Source organism: Monomorium pharaonis, chromosome 8 (genome assembly GCF_013373865.1).
Source record: "Monomorium pharaonis isolate MP-MQ-018 chromosome 8, ASM1337386v2, whole genome shotgun sequence".
Lineage (NCBI taxonomy): Eukaryota > Metazoa > Arthropoda > Insecta > Hymenoptera > Formicidae > Monomorium > Monomorium pharaonis.
In genome coordinates, this window is record NC_050474.1 from 20478919 (window position 1) to 20500115 (window position 21197).

The 21197-nt window shown below is 39.8% G+C and overlaps 1 protein-coding gene across 33 annotated transcripts in view; it reads left to right on the forward strand.

Annotated features, from left to right (window-relative positions):
- Window positions 1-21197, forward strand: part of LOC105838800 (ensconsin) — a 112553-nt gene that overhangs the window by 56890 nt on the left and 34466 nt on the right. For 3 of the 33 annotated variants that reach the window (XM_036291228.1, XM_036291217.1, XM_036291219.1), the window contains one exon: window positions 17282-17335. The exons of 12 other annotated variants lie outside the window; for them this stretch is intronic. In XM_036291228.1, the coding sequence (XP_036147121.1) occupies window positions 17282-17335 (54 nt within the window). Of the gene's footprint in view, window positions 1-7527; window positions 7666-10781; window positions 13245-14273; window positions 14558-17281; window positions 17336-21197 lie in introns of those variants that run through there. 18 more of the 33 variants (XM_036291206.1, XM_036291207.1, XM_036291216.1 and 15 more) reach the window with 16 other exon arrangements.

Sequence of the window (21197 nt, forward strand, 5' to 3'; positions counted from 1 at the left end):
AATAAGACAATATCAGCGATCCAACTGTTGGATGGCTTTACGAAATAATACCGCGTGATAATGAATGTTCTGTACAGCAGTTCTGTTTCATTGTATTTAAACGGTTCACTGTGCTATTCGCGGGAATATATTTGACTTAATATGCTTCGTGAGGTCTAATAAAATCGCCGAGAAACTTCACAATGCTCTTGGTGGTATACTTTTTCTTCTCACGCGATTCATGCATGCGCATAACTGGCGAATTGCAATTTTTTAATGCAGAGGTATTAACTATGACTAACGTAAAAGCTGTTGCTGTGAAAAGAGGCACGTAATCTCTTTCCTAGCGTATATTACACACACACACACACACACACACACACACACACACACACACACACACACACACAGATAGTTATAGATATAGATATATATATATATCTGATATTTTTTCTGGAGCAGAACAAGACAGAGTTGCTAAGAACTAAGAGTTGCTGAGTAAATATATTGTATGTCCTAAATAAAATATACATCGTGTTCTTTTTCTTTCTTTACATTTTCACTAATTTTCTGCTTACTCTTTATTTAATTTTTCTAAACTTACTAAATTTAGTTAATGAACCAAATTCTATAATTTCAATAATTTTAAAATCCAATTTATTTAAGAAATAAAGTTTAAATAACAATGCATTTTCGCATGATGAAAACTGTATTTTGAAACTAGGATTGCAATAAATGTCTCATTGATTATTCGAAATGGTGTTAATACCGCCAAGAGATGTGAGTTACATAAACGTGTTTGAATAGAGCAATTTGCGATCGATGATCTAGAGTATAATAATCTGCTTATACATAATCCGTTTATACGTCCCGTTCGATTCGATGCTGACAGGTCTGAGTGATATTGCGCCTTCCTGATCGATTTGTGATTCACAAATTCTATGGATGAACCGACAATGGCGAGATTAAGATGCACAAACGAACCGCTTCCATTCGATAAGCGCGCGCGGACTTCACGCCCGCCTCGTCCTCCGTGAATATCCGCCTTTCTACGTGGTTGGAATAGTGATTGTGATAACGTATTCGGAATAGCGGAGAGCGGTTTCTTGTATCACAAGTCATTGCATTAATTAGAAATTGTGCTTAGTGAAACTCTCGGACTCAAAGATCGATAAGTTAGATATACTGGACGATAAAGAGAAGTTCTTAGTTCATAATGAAGTTTTGCTGTTAAAGTTACTTGAGAGCCCCCCGGTAACATTAATATTTACAGGCATTCGCCGCAAAGTTATTTTGAAATGGATTATCTAGAATGGGACATAAATATTTGGGAAACATTTGACTATAGACCAACATTTGATTATACCAGTTTTTAGTTTATTTCTCGTCGAGAAATCTAGATTCAATTCATGCGTCCGTTGCCTAAAAATGTTATTTCGCGAGGTATATTTTTGTACATTCTTCTATTATTCAACGGATAAAATTCCGATTTTACACGAGATAGATTCGAGCGAACGAAAACATTTCCGCATACTCTCTATTTCTAAGAAGCGATACTTTGCGAGATCAACTATTTCTCGAAAACAAAGGAGTTGCCCCAAATATAAGGGTTGTAATCACGAGCACGTATCAAAATAAATTTTTTTCTAGGAAATCGCTATTTATTATGCAACATTCCTCGATTTCTTTTTCTTCTGATGGTCGTGCGTGATTAAAAATTAAAACATCTCATTCTATTCTCATTTTAATCAGTATTATAATTCTAATTTTTCTGCACACGAAAAAATGTTTCATAATCAGCGGCAAAAATTGATTTTTTGCATAAACAGCAGCACAAGTATTTCCTCGTTGGTTGCAATAATTCGTAGCCATTGTAATCGAGTTCTCGCTCTGTTTTCTGTTAAATTTACGTCCGTTACGCTTGTCGACGCTGCCTGCAGTGGGTCACCGTTACATTATTATAAGAACAAGATGGAAATTCAATTGAAAAAGTTAAACCGCGTATTATTCAAGTGAAAAATAGACGAAGAAAGACATTTATGTGAAAAGCGCTAGAATAAAGCAAAAGATTTAACGTACTGTTAACACTGTTACATATATACACACATATTAATTTTAATAAAAGTCGGTTCGTAGTATCCATAATTCCAAATTCGCGGGAATATATTGGCATGTCGGACGATGATACTGTCTTTGACGTCGACATATTGCCGTGCACCTTTGTGGCTCGAAAGCACTCGATATCTCTGTCGAGGATGGTCCACCGAAATCGGCCACAATGGCGAAACAAAGGAAGCTTGCCCGGTCTTATCTCGATCGAATAAAAATGTCCGAGGCTTTCGATGCACTTGACATAAATCTCGGACGCGATAAAAAGTAATGCGGTAACGAGCGATACGGCTGATCATTAATGTCACGCACAAATCGCGTAAACCGAAATTTGCGAGGAAATATTTTTCATCCCACTTCCGACGATTGAAACTTTAAGGACCGATATCCTGGAAGCACGATCGAAAGCAAAAATTCAAGATTATTTTTATTGTATTAATGACTTTATTGGTCCAACGGGTTTGCAAAGTTTTTCTATTAAAAAAAATTTTTAAGAGAATTTATTGCGATGTGTAAAAAAAGTATTTTTTTTTTTTTTCATTAGAAATTGCGTTGTGAAAAATGTTTACAACAATGTAGTTTTATATGTTCTTCATTGGAGAAAGTATGTCGAGCAATATAACGCAGACTGTGCTTATTTCTCTTTTGATATCGCATCAGATAAAGAATAAATTTTTTGTTCAGACGTCTTATATGAAAAATTCTTGAAAGACATGATATCACGTTGTTATTAAGTATTACCAATATCGCGGTTGTGCGTACTTGTTCTAGCTCAAGTTTTTGAATAATTTCTCCCTCGTGCGGCGAATACGCTGATCTGCCTCGTGGAGTTTGCCATATCCGTGACGAAGTTTGCTTAAACTTCCGTCAAAAGCGACTTTCAGTTTTGATTAACGACCCTTTTCCACAAAAGATGATTACACGCCCCGCAGATTCCTGTGTTAAAATTGTCTCGTGCGACTCATACCTGCAGAATAGTTAGATACACGATAATTTTTTCCGCATCATCCGCGAAACAACCTCTGTAAAACGGGTTATACGCGATATCATCATCAATCGTCGACGAATTGAGCTTCGAACCGGTCGATCGGGGCACGCACGCCTATAATTTCGGTAACTTGACGGTTCGGTAAACTGCCCGTCGTCCAAATCGCCTTACGAAAAAGAATCTCTTCGTGGATGAGCTTGTATATCGTGCTACCGCAGCTGGCGTGAGAAATTATTTATTATTTACGCAGTCGGAGAGAACGTTCGTCCTACTTCAATGCGACAGCAACTGCAACTGCGCAGCATCCAGGCAATTCCTATTTGGCCATTTCCCTCCAATCCACTTCCTCTCGCATTGCTCTTCATTCTTTCCCTTCACTCGCGTTATGGGAGATGTCAATTAGCCGACGAAGTAGGAAAAAAATGTCGCTGCGGTTTATTTTAGCAATTTGGTTTAAGTTTGAATGTCACGTAAGATGATATCCCTTACTGGATTTAGGAGTAATGCAGTTGATTTCAAGATCCCTTATATAATCAACTTTTGATACACTTGTGACTAATTCTTAGACGTTTCGATGGCAAAATACTACTTTTGCGGTGAAAAATGTACGAGACTAAAAATCTTCTTGATTCTCGAACCAACTTTGTGCGCACAACTTGATCCGTCGATCTATGTTCGAGTAAACTCCTAGTGTCCCGGTAGGAATCAAATCTTCTCGACAAAGACTCTCGGACTCTTCGGTATATATGTATAATTCAAACTGAAGGAGACCTGCCACTAAACTTTTCAAAAGTGTCATTGTGTCGAGGACGACAAGTCAAAATGACGACAGTGATTCGCAGACGAAAAAAGAAGAGGGAATCCGATACGAATCAGATGACTTGACAGGATATTAAATATAAGATGTTAAAACCATAACTTAATTTTTAAAAAAAGATGAAGAAAACAATATGACAGAGGTAGATCTCTGCTCTATTCTGTACCCTTATCATTTTGATGGCCAAAAATTCAGTCGATGAAACTACATTTAAATAAAGTGCGACCGAATATGCACATTTCTGTTAGGCGACATCCCGATTCGCACAACGGTGTGAAAGAAAAGCTCTTTGAACGTGCGAAAAACCGTATGTGTGAGCTCGGCGAACAGAACACAGAGGAGACTTGTTTCCGCGGAAGTGTTCGATATAACAAGAATTAACGAACGAAGTGACGAACACTCCGCTGTTCGATTGATTTCCATTTAGTGAAAGAATGTGATTTCAAGCAGGACGGCCAATAGCGGATTTAGCGAAACTGAAAGGGAAATGCGTGTTTTTAATTCGTTTAGCCCTGTGATGGGGAGACTTTAGCAAGAGAATGAGAGCCATTTTGATAGAAAATGTAATTTTTCAAGATCAAAGTGAGAGCGATACATATCTGAACTTACTAAAAACAAAAGCGCTCTTGTTAACAATAATTTTCTTAGATACTTGGATAGAACAGATATTTCTCATGTAACATTTTTATTGCATCACTTATTAGAGTGACCGGGATGAACGAGTAATCGTCGATAAAGCGAATTTGCGAATGCAAAGTTGGATGAGAGACGCGGAAGCACTTTAAGTGCTGCGAAGTGCTCCCTGTTTTCTCGTACTCCCATTCCGAGCTCTCTCATAGCGATAACGAGAGATTCAGGAGAAATCGCATTCCTCGCCAATGGACATTTCCCCAGTGTTGAAATTAATCCCCTGATAAATAACTTACTTCACTCTCGAGCGCTCATCTACAGCTCGATAATCGTGCCGTACTGCGACGAGGCTCGATGCTCCAAACTTCTTCAAGACTCGACGACTAATTCGCTAACGATTGATGATCCTATCGTGCAACTCCCACAGCCTCTTTCTCTCGGAAAATACGAGAAAACTTTCCCAATTAAATATTTTGAATCATGAATTCAAGGATGCTTCGGAATTGATTACCTTGCTTAAATGATTGCTAAGTTTTCTTGAAAACTCAGAATCTTGTTTTTACGAGTTATTAAAACGTGATTTATAAAAGCATCTGATTATAAATACAAAAGCACTTTTTCTTTATATTTTTTTACTACTAAAGATAATCGCTATGTCCATTATATTTTCTGCGCGGGTTAAAAAATCATCAACATAGATTTTTGTATTATTGTATCACGATATCTTTTTTTATTTGTGCAATTTATTGCAACAGATTACCGCATCTTAATAAATTATCTTAACAAATCACTGTATGGATTATTTGACACTTGATTCAATATTCTCGCTTAAAAATTACAAAACATTTAGTATCGAATGTACTCAGTTTACTCTAGCGTTTTGAATAAAATTACCCCGATGAATAATTATCATCAGATTATCTCCGTGTCGGGATGTAATTTTCTCTGGGCCGAAAGGGATATCGAGAACATAATTGTGTAGCCGAGGTCACTCCGAGGGGATTCCTCGTTCAAGATTAGTAGCAAAATGGAAGAAGAGCGACGACAGCGGAGGACGTGCCGCGCCGTCAAGGTGTTTCTTGCGCGGAAACCATGGATTCGCCATGGCTCCACGCGGCGAGGGATTCCGATTAGTCTGGTTTCTCGAATTGGCCGTCTTCGCATCTCGCCGGACACGTTCGGAATTTCGGTTGGACACATACACAGAAACCAAGCCACGTCGTTCACGTCAGCAATGTAAATTCGGGTGTGACATTCTGAAACATCGCTTTCGGCGAACGCGATAAAGTTTCGAAAGGGCGTAATCGCGAAATTTGAGAAAGTAGCGAGCGAATGAGGAACTCTGACAAAATAGTTACGAAATTCGAAAAGTAGGACAGCGCCTCGCAAATGTGTTGCCTCCCCAAGAATCTCTATACATATTCGATATTCCGAGAAACACTAATATATAAAAAAATAGTCACTTTGAGATGTTACTATATATCTTAGGATTTTTCAGTGTTTTAAAATAATTTTAAGATAAGCTTTAAATCAGTAATTATTCGATATACGAGCTTTTTTTTGAATTCGTATCGTTTAACTGTAATAAGATAGAGGTAGCTCGTAATCTCTCTTCTATTTTTACGAAGCTATATTTGCTCGTCTCGTTTAGATATCATATCGTGAAACCGAGAGCGATTCAGGAACAAATTTCATCGCGGTGAATTTAACGTTGGAGAAGAAATAACGTGATTCCACCGTCGGACAATTCCCCGAAAGGAAGACGTTTCTGTATTCCCGCACCGTGATACTCCATAATCCGTCAGGGGATTCGCGTAGGGATCCTAGAGCACACGTTGCTACGGCGTCTTCAAGGTTATCGATCCTCGAGGACGACGTCGTGGGCTGAGAGGAGAACGGATCTACTATGGGAATTGCCAACCGTTCTCCGTCCTAAATCTTCACTTGCGGGACCCATGAGAATCTACCCTCGACAAAAATCTGTTCGTTTGGCGTTTAGTGTTCTGTGATATCACATGTGAGTTTTTCCATCTCGAGACTATTTTCAACCGAAGGTCCGTAGCTATCTGAAAATACTTAACGTATTGTCGGTAGACGTCGATACACGATTCTATTCGTACGATCGCCCAAATGTTAAGACTCGAATTGTCGAAATTTCTGATCGAGGTCACCTGGTTCTCCATCGAATCGCGATGACCGCTATCGGCGCGATACAAAACGCTGGTTCACGCGAAAGCGCTCGCTGACGGGGCGAAAATTCAAACGGCAAAATAATAAATCAAGCCCATGGACGATCGGTGGCGAGTAAGAGGCAGGACGAGAGGGGGCTGACGGGGCGGAGGGAAGTCGAGGAGGAAGAGGAAGAGGAGGAGATTGAAGATCGCGATGGAATTAGGCGGCATGGGCTGAACGGATGTGTAGAACGCGCGCCGCTCTACGCAAGATCGAGGGTTGACCATTTCGGGAGAGGGTTGCAGGTGGTGGCGGCGGCGGCGGCGGCGGCGACGGCGATGGCTGATCGATGCAACACCAGCGCCACTAGCCGCGTTGTTCAGCACAGCAGGCGAGGGAGGACAGCCACTACCGCCGGCATTTCCATTACCCCTTCGCCTCCTCTGTATATGGTATTTCGTGATCCCTTTTCCTTCTCTCTCCCTTATCTCACGATCGTTCTTCCAGCTTCCCCCTATCTCCTTCTTTCTTCCACCTTGTCTTCCTTTCTCGCACGGTATATTCCGAGTACGCACGTACTAACAGTACCGCCCCTCTCGTTTTATGCCACCGCTATCGTCTGCTCTTCCTCCACTCCTGTCCTCCGCGCGATATCCCACCGACTCTTTCCAACCCTCCAGGATCCTCGCAACGTTGTACTACGCACGTACTAACCGAACGGCGCACGTCGGACCTTTGTGGGAGTCGGTGCGACCCTCTCCGCGTGCGCCACCCTCCAGACGGGGGTCGCCTCGGCATAGCACCTCGCGCTGTTCTCTCTCTCTCTCTCTCGGCTATCTCGCAGGCTCAGTTCTCGCCTGGAGACCATCCGGTACGCAGGTGATCCGGGACCATCTACCCCGAACATGGGTTCGCGATGACACGTCGGCTCGCCACGAGGTGAACGCGAGATTCGCGCGTCCGGAACGAGGTGCTTGTTGTGTTTTTCCATATTGCAAAATAGCCCTCCGTTCCTTCGTCCTGACCCGCTCCTGCTTTGCGGTTCGTTGCGGTTGGCTCGTTTTAATGCGGATGAAAATTGATCATGTTTATCCCTCGGACGATTTCCGTCGTTACTTGTTTGTTTCCGTTAATCGAATTAAGCTTGGCGAAGCTGATAGAAGAATCGGATGTGGTAAAAGCGATTCAATGTATATTTCGAAGACAGTTGTCGCGTGAGCTAATTATTGAAACTAATTGTTTGACACTTGAGAAAAGTACTTGGCAGATTATTTTATTTCTGAAAGACTGTAAGTTTAATTTTAAATTAAATTAATTTGTTATATATTTTTCTGCAGAGCCTGTAGAGTCTCAGTTATGCAATTCGTTTTAACACTTTTTCTTTTTATGAAGTCTTGATAGATCTTGTTTCAATAACTGAATCCCGAGGAACGTAGAAGAATATTATATAATTCACAGAATTGTGATCATATGTTTGTTGCATCATTCATCTCGATTCTGTTTTGTTAAAATTCCACGTATAACTTTAAAACAATTTCGTAACGATGCAATAAATGAAAGTAAAGTTTCTGGTTAACTTTCTCAGTTGTGCTTAATTGATGAAAGATAATTAATTGAGTTATGAATTGCATTTTTCTGCCGTCTTTAAAAAAGATTTTTCAGTAAACGAAAAACTTTTTGTATGTATAGAAAAAAATAAAGATTGTTGCGCAAAACATTGAAATAATTTACTCCACGAAACGCGTCACACGTGGACAGATGGAATGTCACAAATGTCTCAATCACGTGGCCACAGCGATTCTACCGGGATTACCGCCGAGTATCGATGCAATTTCGAGCATCAACATCGCCTTCGCTTTAATTAATGATTAAACGGATTTCAACGGACGATTTCAACAGTTGATTAATTTCGAAATTAATCCACGACTGAACCTTGGCCTTATCTTCGTCGACATTTCTCTTCTGCTACGTATTATTATTTAAAATATTTTAAATTGACTACACAACTGACGTCATTGGTTCATTACTACGAATCTTATCCGCTAAATGACTTAGTAACTTCTTTTGCTTGGTCTTTATCTTCTTAAAGTTTTCAATGTTACATATTTTAGGATTATTAGTCTAATTGTCAGCAAAATGCTGCAAAGTAGCACGGAGATGGTAACAGAATTATATTCCCACCGGCATCGTGGCGTCGTTCTTTCGAGGAATCTTTTTGTTTTCTGCAGTCTACGTTGGCGACCGAACGCGTCTTGGCAGGCTCGATTTGCCCGAAAACGAAACCGAATATCCGGACTGCTCCAAATACAGTTTGTAATCGAGTTAAGCCATTAAATTTAAGTTTTACCGACTTCTAACGACACGTGTCAATCTGCTCGAGAAATCTTATTTAAAAATCAAATTTGACGAGATTAAGATGTCATGTCATTAGATAATGAAGAAATGACTTCTTCACTGAAGTTTCTTTCAGAAATAATTTGATGAGAAATTAATTTATTTGATCGATTTTGAAAAGTTTGTCAGATAATTATAGCTTAGTACCACGATACTTTTTTCTCTCATTAAAGCGCGATATTCGTGATAAAAAAGGCAATTTATTTATTGAGAAAAATTTTTTAAGTCGAATTACCAATATTAAATAGTAATGACATCTGTGCATATTTGTTGTCTACAATATTAGGATAAAAATTCTATTTATATTCAATTTATAGCTAACACTTCTTTTCCAATCCAAAATTTTCTCTCTAATTGAATTTGTTAAATTTATATAATTAATAATAGCGCGAATTTAATTATTAAAATTTCTGCACATCCATTATGGCAATCTGCAGTTTAGCACAAGAGCCGCACTCGATCGTCTGCAGAATAAAATTAATTCCGTTGCCTTTGTTTTATTATTCAATTCTCGGCTTATATCTATCTTCGCCTCGAGGGAATGACAATTAACATAATGAAATTCGGCCGCATCACATATGCCTCGTCGTTTATCCTCTGCGTACGTTCCTAAGTACCAGAATTAAAGCGAACGGCGAATCTCATGAGGTTCGCTGAATAATGGACAACGTCAAAATTAGGGTAACTCGCAGTAGTATTTCGTTCGCAATAACTTGCCGTCATTCAAACATTTATTTTTATCACTTAGAGGCCGTTCATTAACGTCGTCGATTCGGGATCTACTTTCTCTTAACCTTTTTGTGATTCTATTCACGATTTCATGTTGTAGTTATTATTATTATTCGTATCGCATAAGTAATCTATCTAGACGGCATTATTGTTCTCATTTTTTTTCTTCCATTGGCTGCAATGCTCTCGCCCATGTAAAAAAAATGAAGCGTACTGTAGACATTACATTGCGTTGTAACACATATGTACGGATGAAAATGAGGATGTTTCACGTGTACCAGATGCCGGGAGAATGACGCCCGTATTGTTCCTACGCACGTTTGACTCTGACAGAAGCTCAATGATTCGTTCGCCAATCGACAAGACTGACTGGCCGTCGGCGATTGCTTTCACACATGAACGTGAATCACTTAGCCACACCCGATGGAAAATATACGTTTCAGCTGTAGTAGTCGCCATGGCGAAGTCAGCTTCCGATTCTCTCGCGTCACAACTCTACGCGATCAGGTTTCAACAAGAGATATTTAGTATTCAGCTAAACTACGTCGTGTCTACTATTCTCGCGAGACTTGTATCGAGACCCGGCGATATGTTCCTCTGATAATTTTGTAACCAAAATTAATCTGTCGCTTAAATCTAGATGAAGTTTAATTCAGTGGCTGATCTAATCGTTGAAATTTTGATCTAAAGAAAACGTTCGCGAGAGGAGCAGACAAGATTTTTTATTATTTAAAAAACCTGTTCTATTAGTACAAGCGTTGAGTCACTTGGACAAATATTGTTTTCGCGTTACTTCATGGACCCGCTTTTGGAAGTCGGATGATAGACGATAAAAAGATACTCGTTTCTTCAGTTTCAACGATGGAATTCTCTTTTAACGCGGCTGAGAGTCGTCGTGTTCGGGCGTTCTCATCAATCCTGTTTTTTTTTTTTTTTTTTTTTTTTCCCCCTAATGGCCGATGTGTGGCTGGTACAATGGACGTTTGACGGAATAATATGCATGCTAAGTGTGCGCATACCAAAAGGGTTTTAGCGCGCTGCACGTCGCAGCGTGCAGCGATAAATCATAAGGCCCTTCAAGCGGGAATGTAAACAATTTTCCTCTGATGAGAGAAAGAGAAAATAGAAAAGCACCCCCCCCCCTGAAGCTTTCCCGATCGTTCTCTCGCCAGGTCACATATTCGAATTTTATATTTATCGCATTGAAATAGCGCGCGGAGTTATGAGGATTTCCGTCGCGAAATCCAGTGTTTTATCTGAGTTTAAATGCCGATAAACATACGGGAGAAATAAGAATGAGTCCGCACTTATCATGATCCTCATTAACAACGTGGCGCGTAATCGAATGTCGAACGATGGAATCTATTGTGTATTCTCGTGGAGGAGGGCCGGGTTGAAATAAACGCGCGTTTCTGCTACGCGTCGCTAACATTCGACGCGTTCAGTTTAATAATCGAATGCAATCTTCGCGTTATCAATGAAATCAAATTAATGCAAGATTAATATATTCGTCGCGATATTATAGCGACGAGCTTCAATGCAAATCGATCTGTACTCTGATTAGTGCAGATGCATAATTCTGCAAGTGTAGAAATGTAGAACGTTACCAAAATTACGGTACGTAATTAATTTTTTGTAAAATCTTTATCGACGACCCCTTGACCCGATTTACTGAAATTAATGTGTTTAAAAAAATTTATTTTATCGCGAATCCGCGCACTTCTCTAATTCGTTCCATTTACGCGCAGCTTAGCGTTGATCTAATTATTTGATATCGTACCAGCGATTATTAGTTATGAATCGGTCGCACATCGTTAGCGGGACAGTACAAATAGCCGATTTAACGAAAGCACGCGGTGAACGAAGTCGTTAAACTCTCGCTTTGATAATTTTCAATAAGCGACGTGAGGGTGGAATACGCGCGACATAAATCGTATATCGGGGCCCGCGCGTATTCATACCCGCGCTTGCGGTGGAAATACCTCGCATGCCCACGCGCGACGAGAGCTAAATTAACAGCATGCGGCGTAATTTTAGCGTAATGTAAATCGATATCACCGCGGTTCCTCCCTCCCTCCTGCGATTTCTGTTTCCCCCCTTCCTTCCTCCCCCCCCCCCCCCATAACGTGATCAACGTCACGGAATCCCGCTTTAACTTACAGACATTTCTCGTTGCCGGGAGTAAATAGCGGCCGGAGACGTAAATTTTGCAAACGCCTGGCAGCCGGCCAGACATTTTTCTTGCGAACCGTGACCGGTTACGCTCCATGTCGTGCGCTACTACGCTAATGAACACACCGTATACCTTCGCGCTATCGGATACCATCCATGTCATCTGCCCCCGTGGCGCCGTGTCTACCGTGCTTTATGATACCCTTCGCAAGTTCTCGATCGCACGTTCTCACGTTACTGATGTGCATAGTTATTCTTGAATCATGTGGCTTAGTGACGCATTTTGCAGAGATTTTCCTCGTTCCTAATAGGACTAATTTATATCTTTCCTCTTTAGTCTTTACCATCTAATAAACATTTATATAATGAAATATTTAAAATAAGGGTAAATGTATACTACTTAGATAGAGAAATAGAGAGGGAATTTGAGATATACTTTATTACAACATGATTTTGACTTGTCAAAGAACCCGTGGTGGAAACGGCAAAGGTTTCGAATGATCACTTCAGTGTCGATTTCTCCCTTCTAATATCGCTAAACGATGACTACGAAACACGAGCCAACCCCTACGACGCCAAAGTCCGACGAACTGAACCCGAATGTGAGCTCGGTGTAATCTTACCGATCGTTCCTTCTTAGATACTACATTTCTCCATTCCCGAATCGAATCCGAAGCGGGTGGCAACGCGATCGATTCCTTGCTTGGCAAACGCGATGTAGTGTCAATTGTCATGGTGAAATTACCGTGCTGACGGTACCGGGAAAGAAGAAAAGAGACGATGCTATACGGCGAGCTAGATTCGTGATTGTTTTCGCGGGCTACGAGAAGAGGACCACGAAGAGCGAACGAAAGGAGAAGGAAAAGGCGGGCCGGTCTGGTGGGGCCCCGGCCATGGGGGAGACAGCATGTTCTCCGAGCTGTGCAGGGAGACCCTGCGGAAGGCAGCAGTGTGTTACTCTGCTCGTGCAGGAAGTCCATCACCATCGCCACCAACGTCTCCGCCGCCATCACCCGCCAAGGAGGCAAAGACTGCTGCCAACTCTGACCTGGCAAATGTCCGTGATGTCAGCCACGAAGGAGCCAGAGACCATCACCACCACCACCACCACCACCACCACCATCATTCAGGGACCACCGCCGGAAGGCGAGCGTCATCGACCGGAAACGCCGCCAGCGAGCCCAGAGATCCGGCCTCAGAAAGATCGGCTTCAACCGATCGTCCGAACGACTTCAGGGAGTACGTTTACGTCCGGTGCGCGACATACATTGATTCATTTACTCTCAGTGCTCTCTTCGGGGATACAGATCGAGCATCGACCGTCGATTCCTTCGTCAAGAACTTGCGCTGTGATAAATAAAAAGAGACTCGGTTTTTCTCTACCATGGGACAACTAGTCCTCCAAGATAGACAGTTCATTTGTTGGCTCCTATAGAACTAGCCGTCTGAATTTCTATGGTTTCCACTCTTCACACGGCGAGTTTTTTTTATTATATGGATGAAGAATAGAGATCGTAATGATTCTTGACGATCAAACGCTTTATAGAAATATTTTATGCAGTTGTCCGAGATTATTATAATCACTTTCTCTACAGTTTGGTTTTGTACAGTATCTGTAGCATCAGATTAATTAACGAAAACACGATAAGCAGAAAAATGTGTGATAGCCATTTTCACGAAGCAATAACGTCGAACGACATTTTCACGTCACGATGGTCGATGCTCACACTGGATCTATCGATTCATTAAAATGGTTTGACGTTGTCATCCGAGAAAATTAATCGATCACATGCATCATCCCGCGAAGTGCAATCTGGTTCGCTCACTTCCGTTTCATATACTTTGAGATTAGCTTCAACGTGCTGTCATTGAATAAAATCAACAGACGTAATATCTCGATTTTCAATGATGTTACCATTCGCATTTATTGAAACAAATTATTTTTTTTGCATTCGCTTGTTTGGTTGGATCCGATTAAATTGAACGAGCCGCGTGTATTCAATCTCCCAATTATCCCTGTCGAATCAATAGCTTACATATTTGGTTTGACATATTATTGCAGCATGAAATAATGAAAGAAAGCAGTTAAAAAAATTATATCACGTATAGAATAAACGAATGATTTTATTAATTAAACGAGCATTAATGAGAGAGATAGCACACGTTTCTTGGATGAAACTCGAATCATTCTGTTCTCGTAATGTCGAATCTTACGAAAAATTTGGAGAAGAATCTCCCTTGATACGTAAATCATGGCGTGAACGAACGTAAACGTACTCCCAGAAAACGACCGGCGATGCCCACTGACTTCAGCAAACGATTGCCCGGACTCGAAGCAAGAGAGGGACGACGTGGCGGCACGTGCGGTGCCGCCGAGTCTAGGGAGTCCCGATCGGTATCCCCCGAAAAAGGGACAGGACGTCACCACGAGAATCACCGAGGAGGAGGAGGAGGAGGAGGAGGAGGAGGTGCCGGCACCGAATACGGACCGGATTCAAGACTTAGCCGACGATCCCCAGGGTCGTCGCCTGAACCCGAGGACAACTCCTCAACTTCTGGCGACGAAGGTACCTTCCCTTGTTGCTCACACGCACGCTGAATTTTTTACAGCCCCGACCTGCCGGTCTATCCCACGGGATTGTAAAATACTCGCGGGCCCCTCGCATGTCGACGCGAGTTTAATCATCAAATAATTCGTGCGGCACTACAAATAAAATATAAGACTGATCCAGCGTCGTTGTTCGATTTTTCATTGTAATAATACGTGCAGTTACTTTGGAAACGCTGTCTCTTTTACATGAGATATGGGAGATTTTTTTAAATCATATTTGAATAGGAATTAATAAGAATAACCGATGTAAATAAATTATTCTGACTTGCGAGTTTTATGGGAATTTAAATGTGCGAAGAATATGTGAGGATATGCTGTAAATTATGTTTTTACGCTCAAGTACAAGAATCTCATTGTATTTGACACAAATTATTTCTAAATATAAATTGAATGGAATTAAAATAAAATTTTATTTTTGTAATTTTATTTAAAAAACTGTTTAATACTTGTGCGCCTATTAAAAAATTTTTATATTGTATCAGATTAAAATGATTCGAAATGTGAAACTCTTATCATTCTTAGTCCAATTATTTTTATGAACATGTTATGTAAAAAATTAGCAATACAGGAAATCTTCTGAAAAACTTTTTGCTATTCTCAGAGAAAAAGAATACATATCGAAATGTTCAATGATAATCCCCTGCGAGTGTTCGACGCGAAATAGTGGAAGTTTGATGGGATCTCCGCGTTTGGGAAATACTCTTGGGGATTGTGGGAGTTGTTGATCGTGGCTCTTTGAGGAATCGAGTTCGAGGAAGTTGCTGAGAGCACCTTGACGACAGAAGTGAACCGAGAGATCACAGATAACTCGGTCGTAAGCGACCGCGTGATAACAGACAAAGCGTTAATAATCGCATTTAACTCATTCGTTTAACTCAGCGTTGTTCACTTTATTCACAGATTATTCAAATATGTCATTCGGAATTTGAGGATAAGATGTAAACGCAACATGCAGTTGGAATTGCATATTGTGTGCGTACTCAATTGCGTACAACAAAGTCACGAGATTATAATATTCAAAGAAAGAAATTATTTTTATAATAAAAAAAATGTGTCAGTTCTTTGATTTAACGTACCAATAAAAAGTTCGGAGATTTTATAGTGCATTGGTAATTTGACGAAACTTATAATCAACTGTACACGTGCTACGCTTTCTTTCTACTCGCTAAATCGCAAAAAATCGACCATGGTTTCTCTAACGTTTACTAGGTGACAAGATACCTCGGTACATTTTTTCTTTTTTATATTTTAATTCAACATTGGTCTGAAAATAGACCAAGGAATATTTTTGTATTCAATCGTATACGCATTTTTATCTCGCACTGGGAAAAAAACGGAACCTAAAAAGAGAGGTCCTGGAAATCCTTTTGACCATGATACTAGCTACATATTTTGTGTCTCCATATGCGAAATTCCATGTGTGATGCACCTGGCTCGTTTGTCTCTGCCGTAGGTAAAGGTTTCCATGTTTTATAGAAAAAGAAAATTCGATTTAAAAGAAGTAACAAGATAGAAAACGCACTACTTTATTCCTAGATAAGCAATCCACGATCGATTGTATTTCTTTCATTGGTCTCTTTCTTATTGTATTGTAGGATTCGCGATCGTTTTTGTAGTCGACAAGTACTCTTTTTCTCCTCTCTCCCTTGGATATTTCTTATATCCTCTTATTTACTCTTGTAAAATATAAAACATGCCCTAGTATTATCGCCAGTTAATCTTCAGATTGTTCGATAAATTTTTCAACGTTTTGGAAGAGAAAAGCTAATATTCTCTTGTTTTCTGCTTGACTTGGCACAATTAAAATAATTCAACTCAAACTCTGCAATTACTGAATTGTTTCATAAAAAAGATAGTAAAAAGATTTGACAATGGAATCGTCAAATATTTTGTTTCAATCAAATCAATTTTGTACAGAATTAATAAATTTCATATACAGTATTTTGTATAGGAATTCAATTTTGCATAGGAATGCAATATACCGAACTATTAATTTGATCGCAATGGAGATCGTTCTTGCCAGAGATCGCTGATAAGAGGCAATACGTTGGTATTTTCGAGGATACCCGAATCGCTGAGCTGACAGCTTGACGCGGCACCTTTTCTCGCAATCGGAACTTCTTTTCCTGAGACTTTTGCAACTGCACTCAAGGCCTAAAAGTACCAAAGCTATCAATGTGCCAACTTGCGACGCTCCTCGAGGATACTTCTTGAGCTTGCTCGTGATACCAAGTTTCCATCACGTACCTTCGAGTGTATAAGATGCATTTTTAAAAACTTAACGGTTGTTTTTTTAACAACAAATTCAATATTTAAAGCTCACATTAAACGTAATTTACAGTTTACATAACAATTTAGAATTATATCTTTATATTTTATATATTATATGACACACGAAATTTTAAGAATCATAATATACGATATATAAACTTAAAATAACAATCTATTCTGAAATCTGATACGGATTATAGATTGTCTTCGGGTTAAAAAATGGAATTAATATTGAACTTGTCAATAATTAAGGCTGAAATAAAATATTTATTAAGATAAAGTTAAACGTGCTAATGGAATCACTCGAATAAAAACAGCTTGTTGAAGTGACCATAAAATAATCTTTTCGATAAGATTCGTCAATTCGAACAAAAAAATTTCTAATGTTCTATTTCTCGTTCTTTTCCAGGTGAGTATTCGCCGAAGTTGATGGAAGCGTCTTATCTTTCTTCTGCGGCGTCAGGTATTTATGATGGAAAAACCATTTGCATAATTGAATCTTAATTTACGATCCTACATCGCTAAAGAACGAGAATGCGATTCTCACCAAAAGGAAATCCAACTGCATTTAATCTTTGGGAAGAGAAAAGAAACCGATAACCGCTATCGGAGATCGTGTTCACATCTATATTTTTCAACTTTACTCCTTTTTACCGCGCTTTGAAAGAACTTAAAAAGAGTTCGCGATACAACGTTAAGTAAACGCGCGTTATCACCGTTGCTGGCTGTAAGTAGACGCAATTAATTTAAAGAACTCCAACGAGGTCACTACTCGGTTCAGCCTCGATTCGCGTTCAATTCGCGTTTCTCCCATTGATTTTTCTATGTCGCCCTTTCTTCTGTCGGCACAAAAAACTTTGTTCATTGTTCGAAAAACGCACTTTAAAACTCGCGTAAAGTTAAAACGAATGTTCGCGCGACTCTTCGGGGGGAGAGAAATATATCTTTTCAATAACTTTAATCAACATTGCCGGAATTCTTTCAAGACGAACGTCATCTCGGTTGAATCCGAAAATCCCAAAGCTATCAATCTAAGTCACGTCGCGTCACACATCATTGCTTGTATTTCGCATAAACGTCACGTTGAAGTTTGTCGGTGAATCGTTTCTCGGTCATTAATTCAATTACATCAGGGGCATTTACTGGGCAACCCCCTTGGGTAGTTGTAAATTATTAGACGATTATTAGTCGGAATTTATATTGGTATAACGTGATACGATCTAGTCATGCATCTACTTCATTTATGCACTCTGATCCTTTTGTACATTATATATTTTTAAAATAATACTCTATAATATTTAGTATTATGAGTTTTTTATGATGATTTTTTCTTTGATTAAATTATTATCATTTTTAGTTTTGAGATAAATTTTAGAATGTTATAAATCGTATATATTTTGAAGATGATTATGAAAAAGCTTATTTGTAACATTTATTATTATTTTAACAATTATTATTTGTCAATTTTCCTAAGCGCGATTGTTGTATGCATACTGTGCTATTCGTATACGCCTGTAAATTAGATATTCTGAGTGATTAGCTCTGTTTAGTCCGTTTCAAAGCTAGTGACAGATGTTTAATTAGTTGTACATTTGTAAATACGTTTCGGACGCATTAGTCGGTCTCTTCCCATCGATCTTCACCGATATAGGTTGCCGGGAAGATATACTTCGCTAATAGCTTCCTTCGTTAGTCGGCCGATAGTATTCGGATATCCAGAGCGCATGTAGATGATGGAACTTTGCGTTTCCGGCGAAACTTGAACTTTCAGCTTGCCTCGATTCGCATATTTGCCAAGTTATTTATTTCGGTTGTTTTGAAAACACACATTTATGTAACTTTTTCGGCAGCGAAGAAAGAAATCGAATATTTCATCTGCGAGAGAATTTACTCAGCTCAGTCGTATCATAAAAAGAAGTACGTAGCTATGTGTATACTATGCATTATTCAGTGTACACGCGAATCACAGAAAACGTTTGTTTCACAGAAGACTCGTCCTTTGTTTCCTTCTTTTCGATTGAGATCCTCGACAAACTGTCTCCTCTGTTCTTCGATAATCTAATTTCCACCGATTAAGTGCAGTACTCTCTCAGGAACAGTGCGAGATACAAAGATTTCAATTAACAGGAATGTCGCAGTACATTAAACGACGGCGTCAAGATTTCAGCGCGAACTGGCCTCGAAATTTCAAGACAAGTTTACAAGTCTCGCTTACAGCTAAGTTTTCGTAAGCTGTCGACGTCGTGCGTCTCTCGAGCTTAGGACCTCCGCGGGATGGCAGAGCCCATCCCACCCTTGTTTTAATTAAATCCGGGAAGTATCGAAGATTCTCTCAACCGACGAAATAGGCGGTGACGGTTCGCGTCGTTCGCGTTGCACGACATACGTATATACGTCGCCCGAATTACCTTGTCGGGTATGAGTTAGAACGTCAACGGGAACCCGTCGATTCAGCGACACGCGGGGATGCATTCGGCAACACCCCGAGGGTAGACATCAAAGCTTCTATCCGAGAAGTTGCCTATTCACTTGCGTTTCACTTTTGAGCTGTCTCGTGCTCTTTCGGACATTTATCTCGCCTATGTTTCTCCTTCGCCATCACGGATCGCGTGATACTCGAACGTGAGCTAAGTTTGCGAAATGTCGGAAGTCGTCCTCCCGGAAGTGACACGCTTCCTCTATCTATAAAATATAATATATTACTATAAAGTATCGTTGTTTTTAAATTTATTTACGTAGTTTTTATGTAGATGATGTGTATTGTACAGTGAATATAAATTTAACCATAATTACTCGCAAGTCAGTTTATACTAATAAAGAAAAAAATAGCATTAAATTATCGAAAAAAAAGTTTAATTTTATTTGATCAGTTCGTTAAAAAAGGATAATACTGCTTCTTGGCGTTTATTAAGCATCCCGGTAGAAAAACTACCCCGAAGAGGAAAGATTTGCCCCTTGTTAGTAGTAGATTTAACGGAGGCGCGCAATGTGATGTCTCCGTTCGCTATAAATCATCGGTACCCGCACAGGTCTCGTTGTACAAGCGGAAACGGCGATCGGTTATCTCACAGCTGGATGCAGTTCCGTTTCGCACGATGCTCGGCAGCAATAATTACGCTCGACGGCGTTAATGGGCGATTAATTATTTCCCTCTGCGAGCGTCTTCGCGAGCTTACGCGCGATCGCTGAACTCCTCTTAGCGAGTATAAACTGACTTGCGAGTAATTAATTATGAAGTATTGTTTACGATTCTCGCGTGACGTGCTAAACAAAAGTGTGCTATATTACGACAGCCATTTTAAATCGTCGGTATGCTTCAGAACCCGCGCCTTGTTGCAACGGCCCCGAGTCCGTCGTCGTTAAAAGCTATTCCTCGTTAACGAGTTTCTTGCTTGCCCCTGGTCCCAACGCCGATAAATCGTCCAATTTGGAACGCTTATATACAAGCTGTAAATTCGCGTTTATTCGGTCGGGCTATCCAACTAAAGAGGCTTTCTCCATCCTCGCGTAAGGAATCACCATCTGCATGGAATTTTGTCTAATTCAGGGAATAGCAATTAAGATCCAATATATGTCACGAATATATATTGGAAATAAAAATATATCATTCTTTGAAAAGTAATAGGTTATAAGATAAAAAGGCACTGACCATATTCTACACAAAATAATTGTACACGATCAGAATATATTTGTGTAAAATATTTTGATCATGTACAATTATTTTGTATAGAAGATGATTAGTGCCGATAAAAATAGGTATTAAAAAGTAATTTTTAATCACATTTCTTTAAATTTCAACCTTTTACGAAATAATTAGGCCGCAATTTAATTACTTCTAAAGTTTTCGAATTGACCAAGATATCTTTGCGTTTTACGACACGTTTTTAATGGAATCCCAGATAGATAAGTTGTCGGTTACGTTGCCAAATTTTTCGACTGGATATTGGTAACTTGAGAGCGCTGCATAACAGCACTATAAATCAATGACATTTACAGATCCTGGCTCACTTTAATTCCGCCCTTTTTTATTGGTCTCTCGGTAAAACTGAGAATGCATCCTGGTCTTATCTAGTGCTACGACTGCAATTATTCTGTGAAAGGCGGGATAAATGTAGTCGGTGTCGCCCTTTATTCTCAGAACCTTATGCGACCCAGAAACATCCTATTTTCCAAGCGGAGCCATGTCGAGCGCTGTTGGCCCACAAATAGTAATAATTACAGTGAAAGTAGTAATTTATTGTCTCACGTATCAAACGATTCATTTATTTAAAGCGCGATTCTCGTAATTGAAAGATGAAAAAGGCTAAGCAGAACGGAACTGTAAA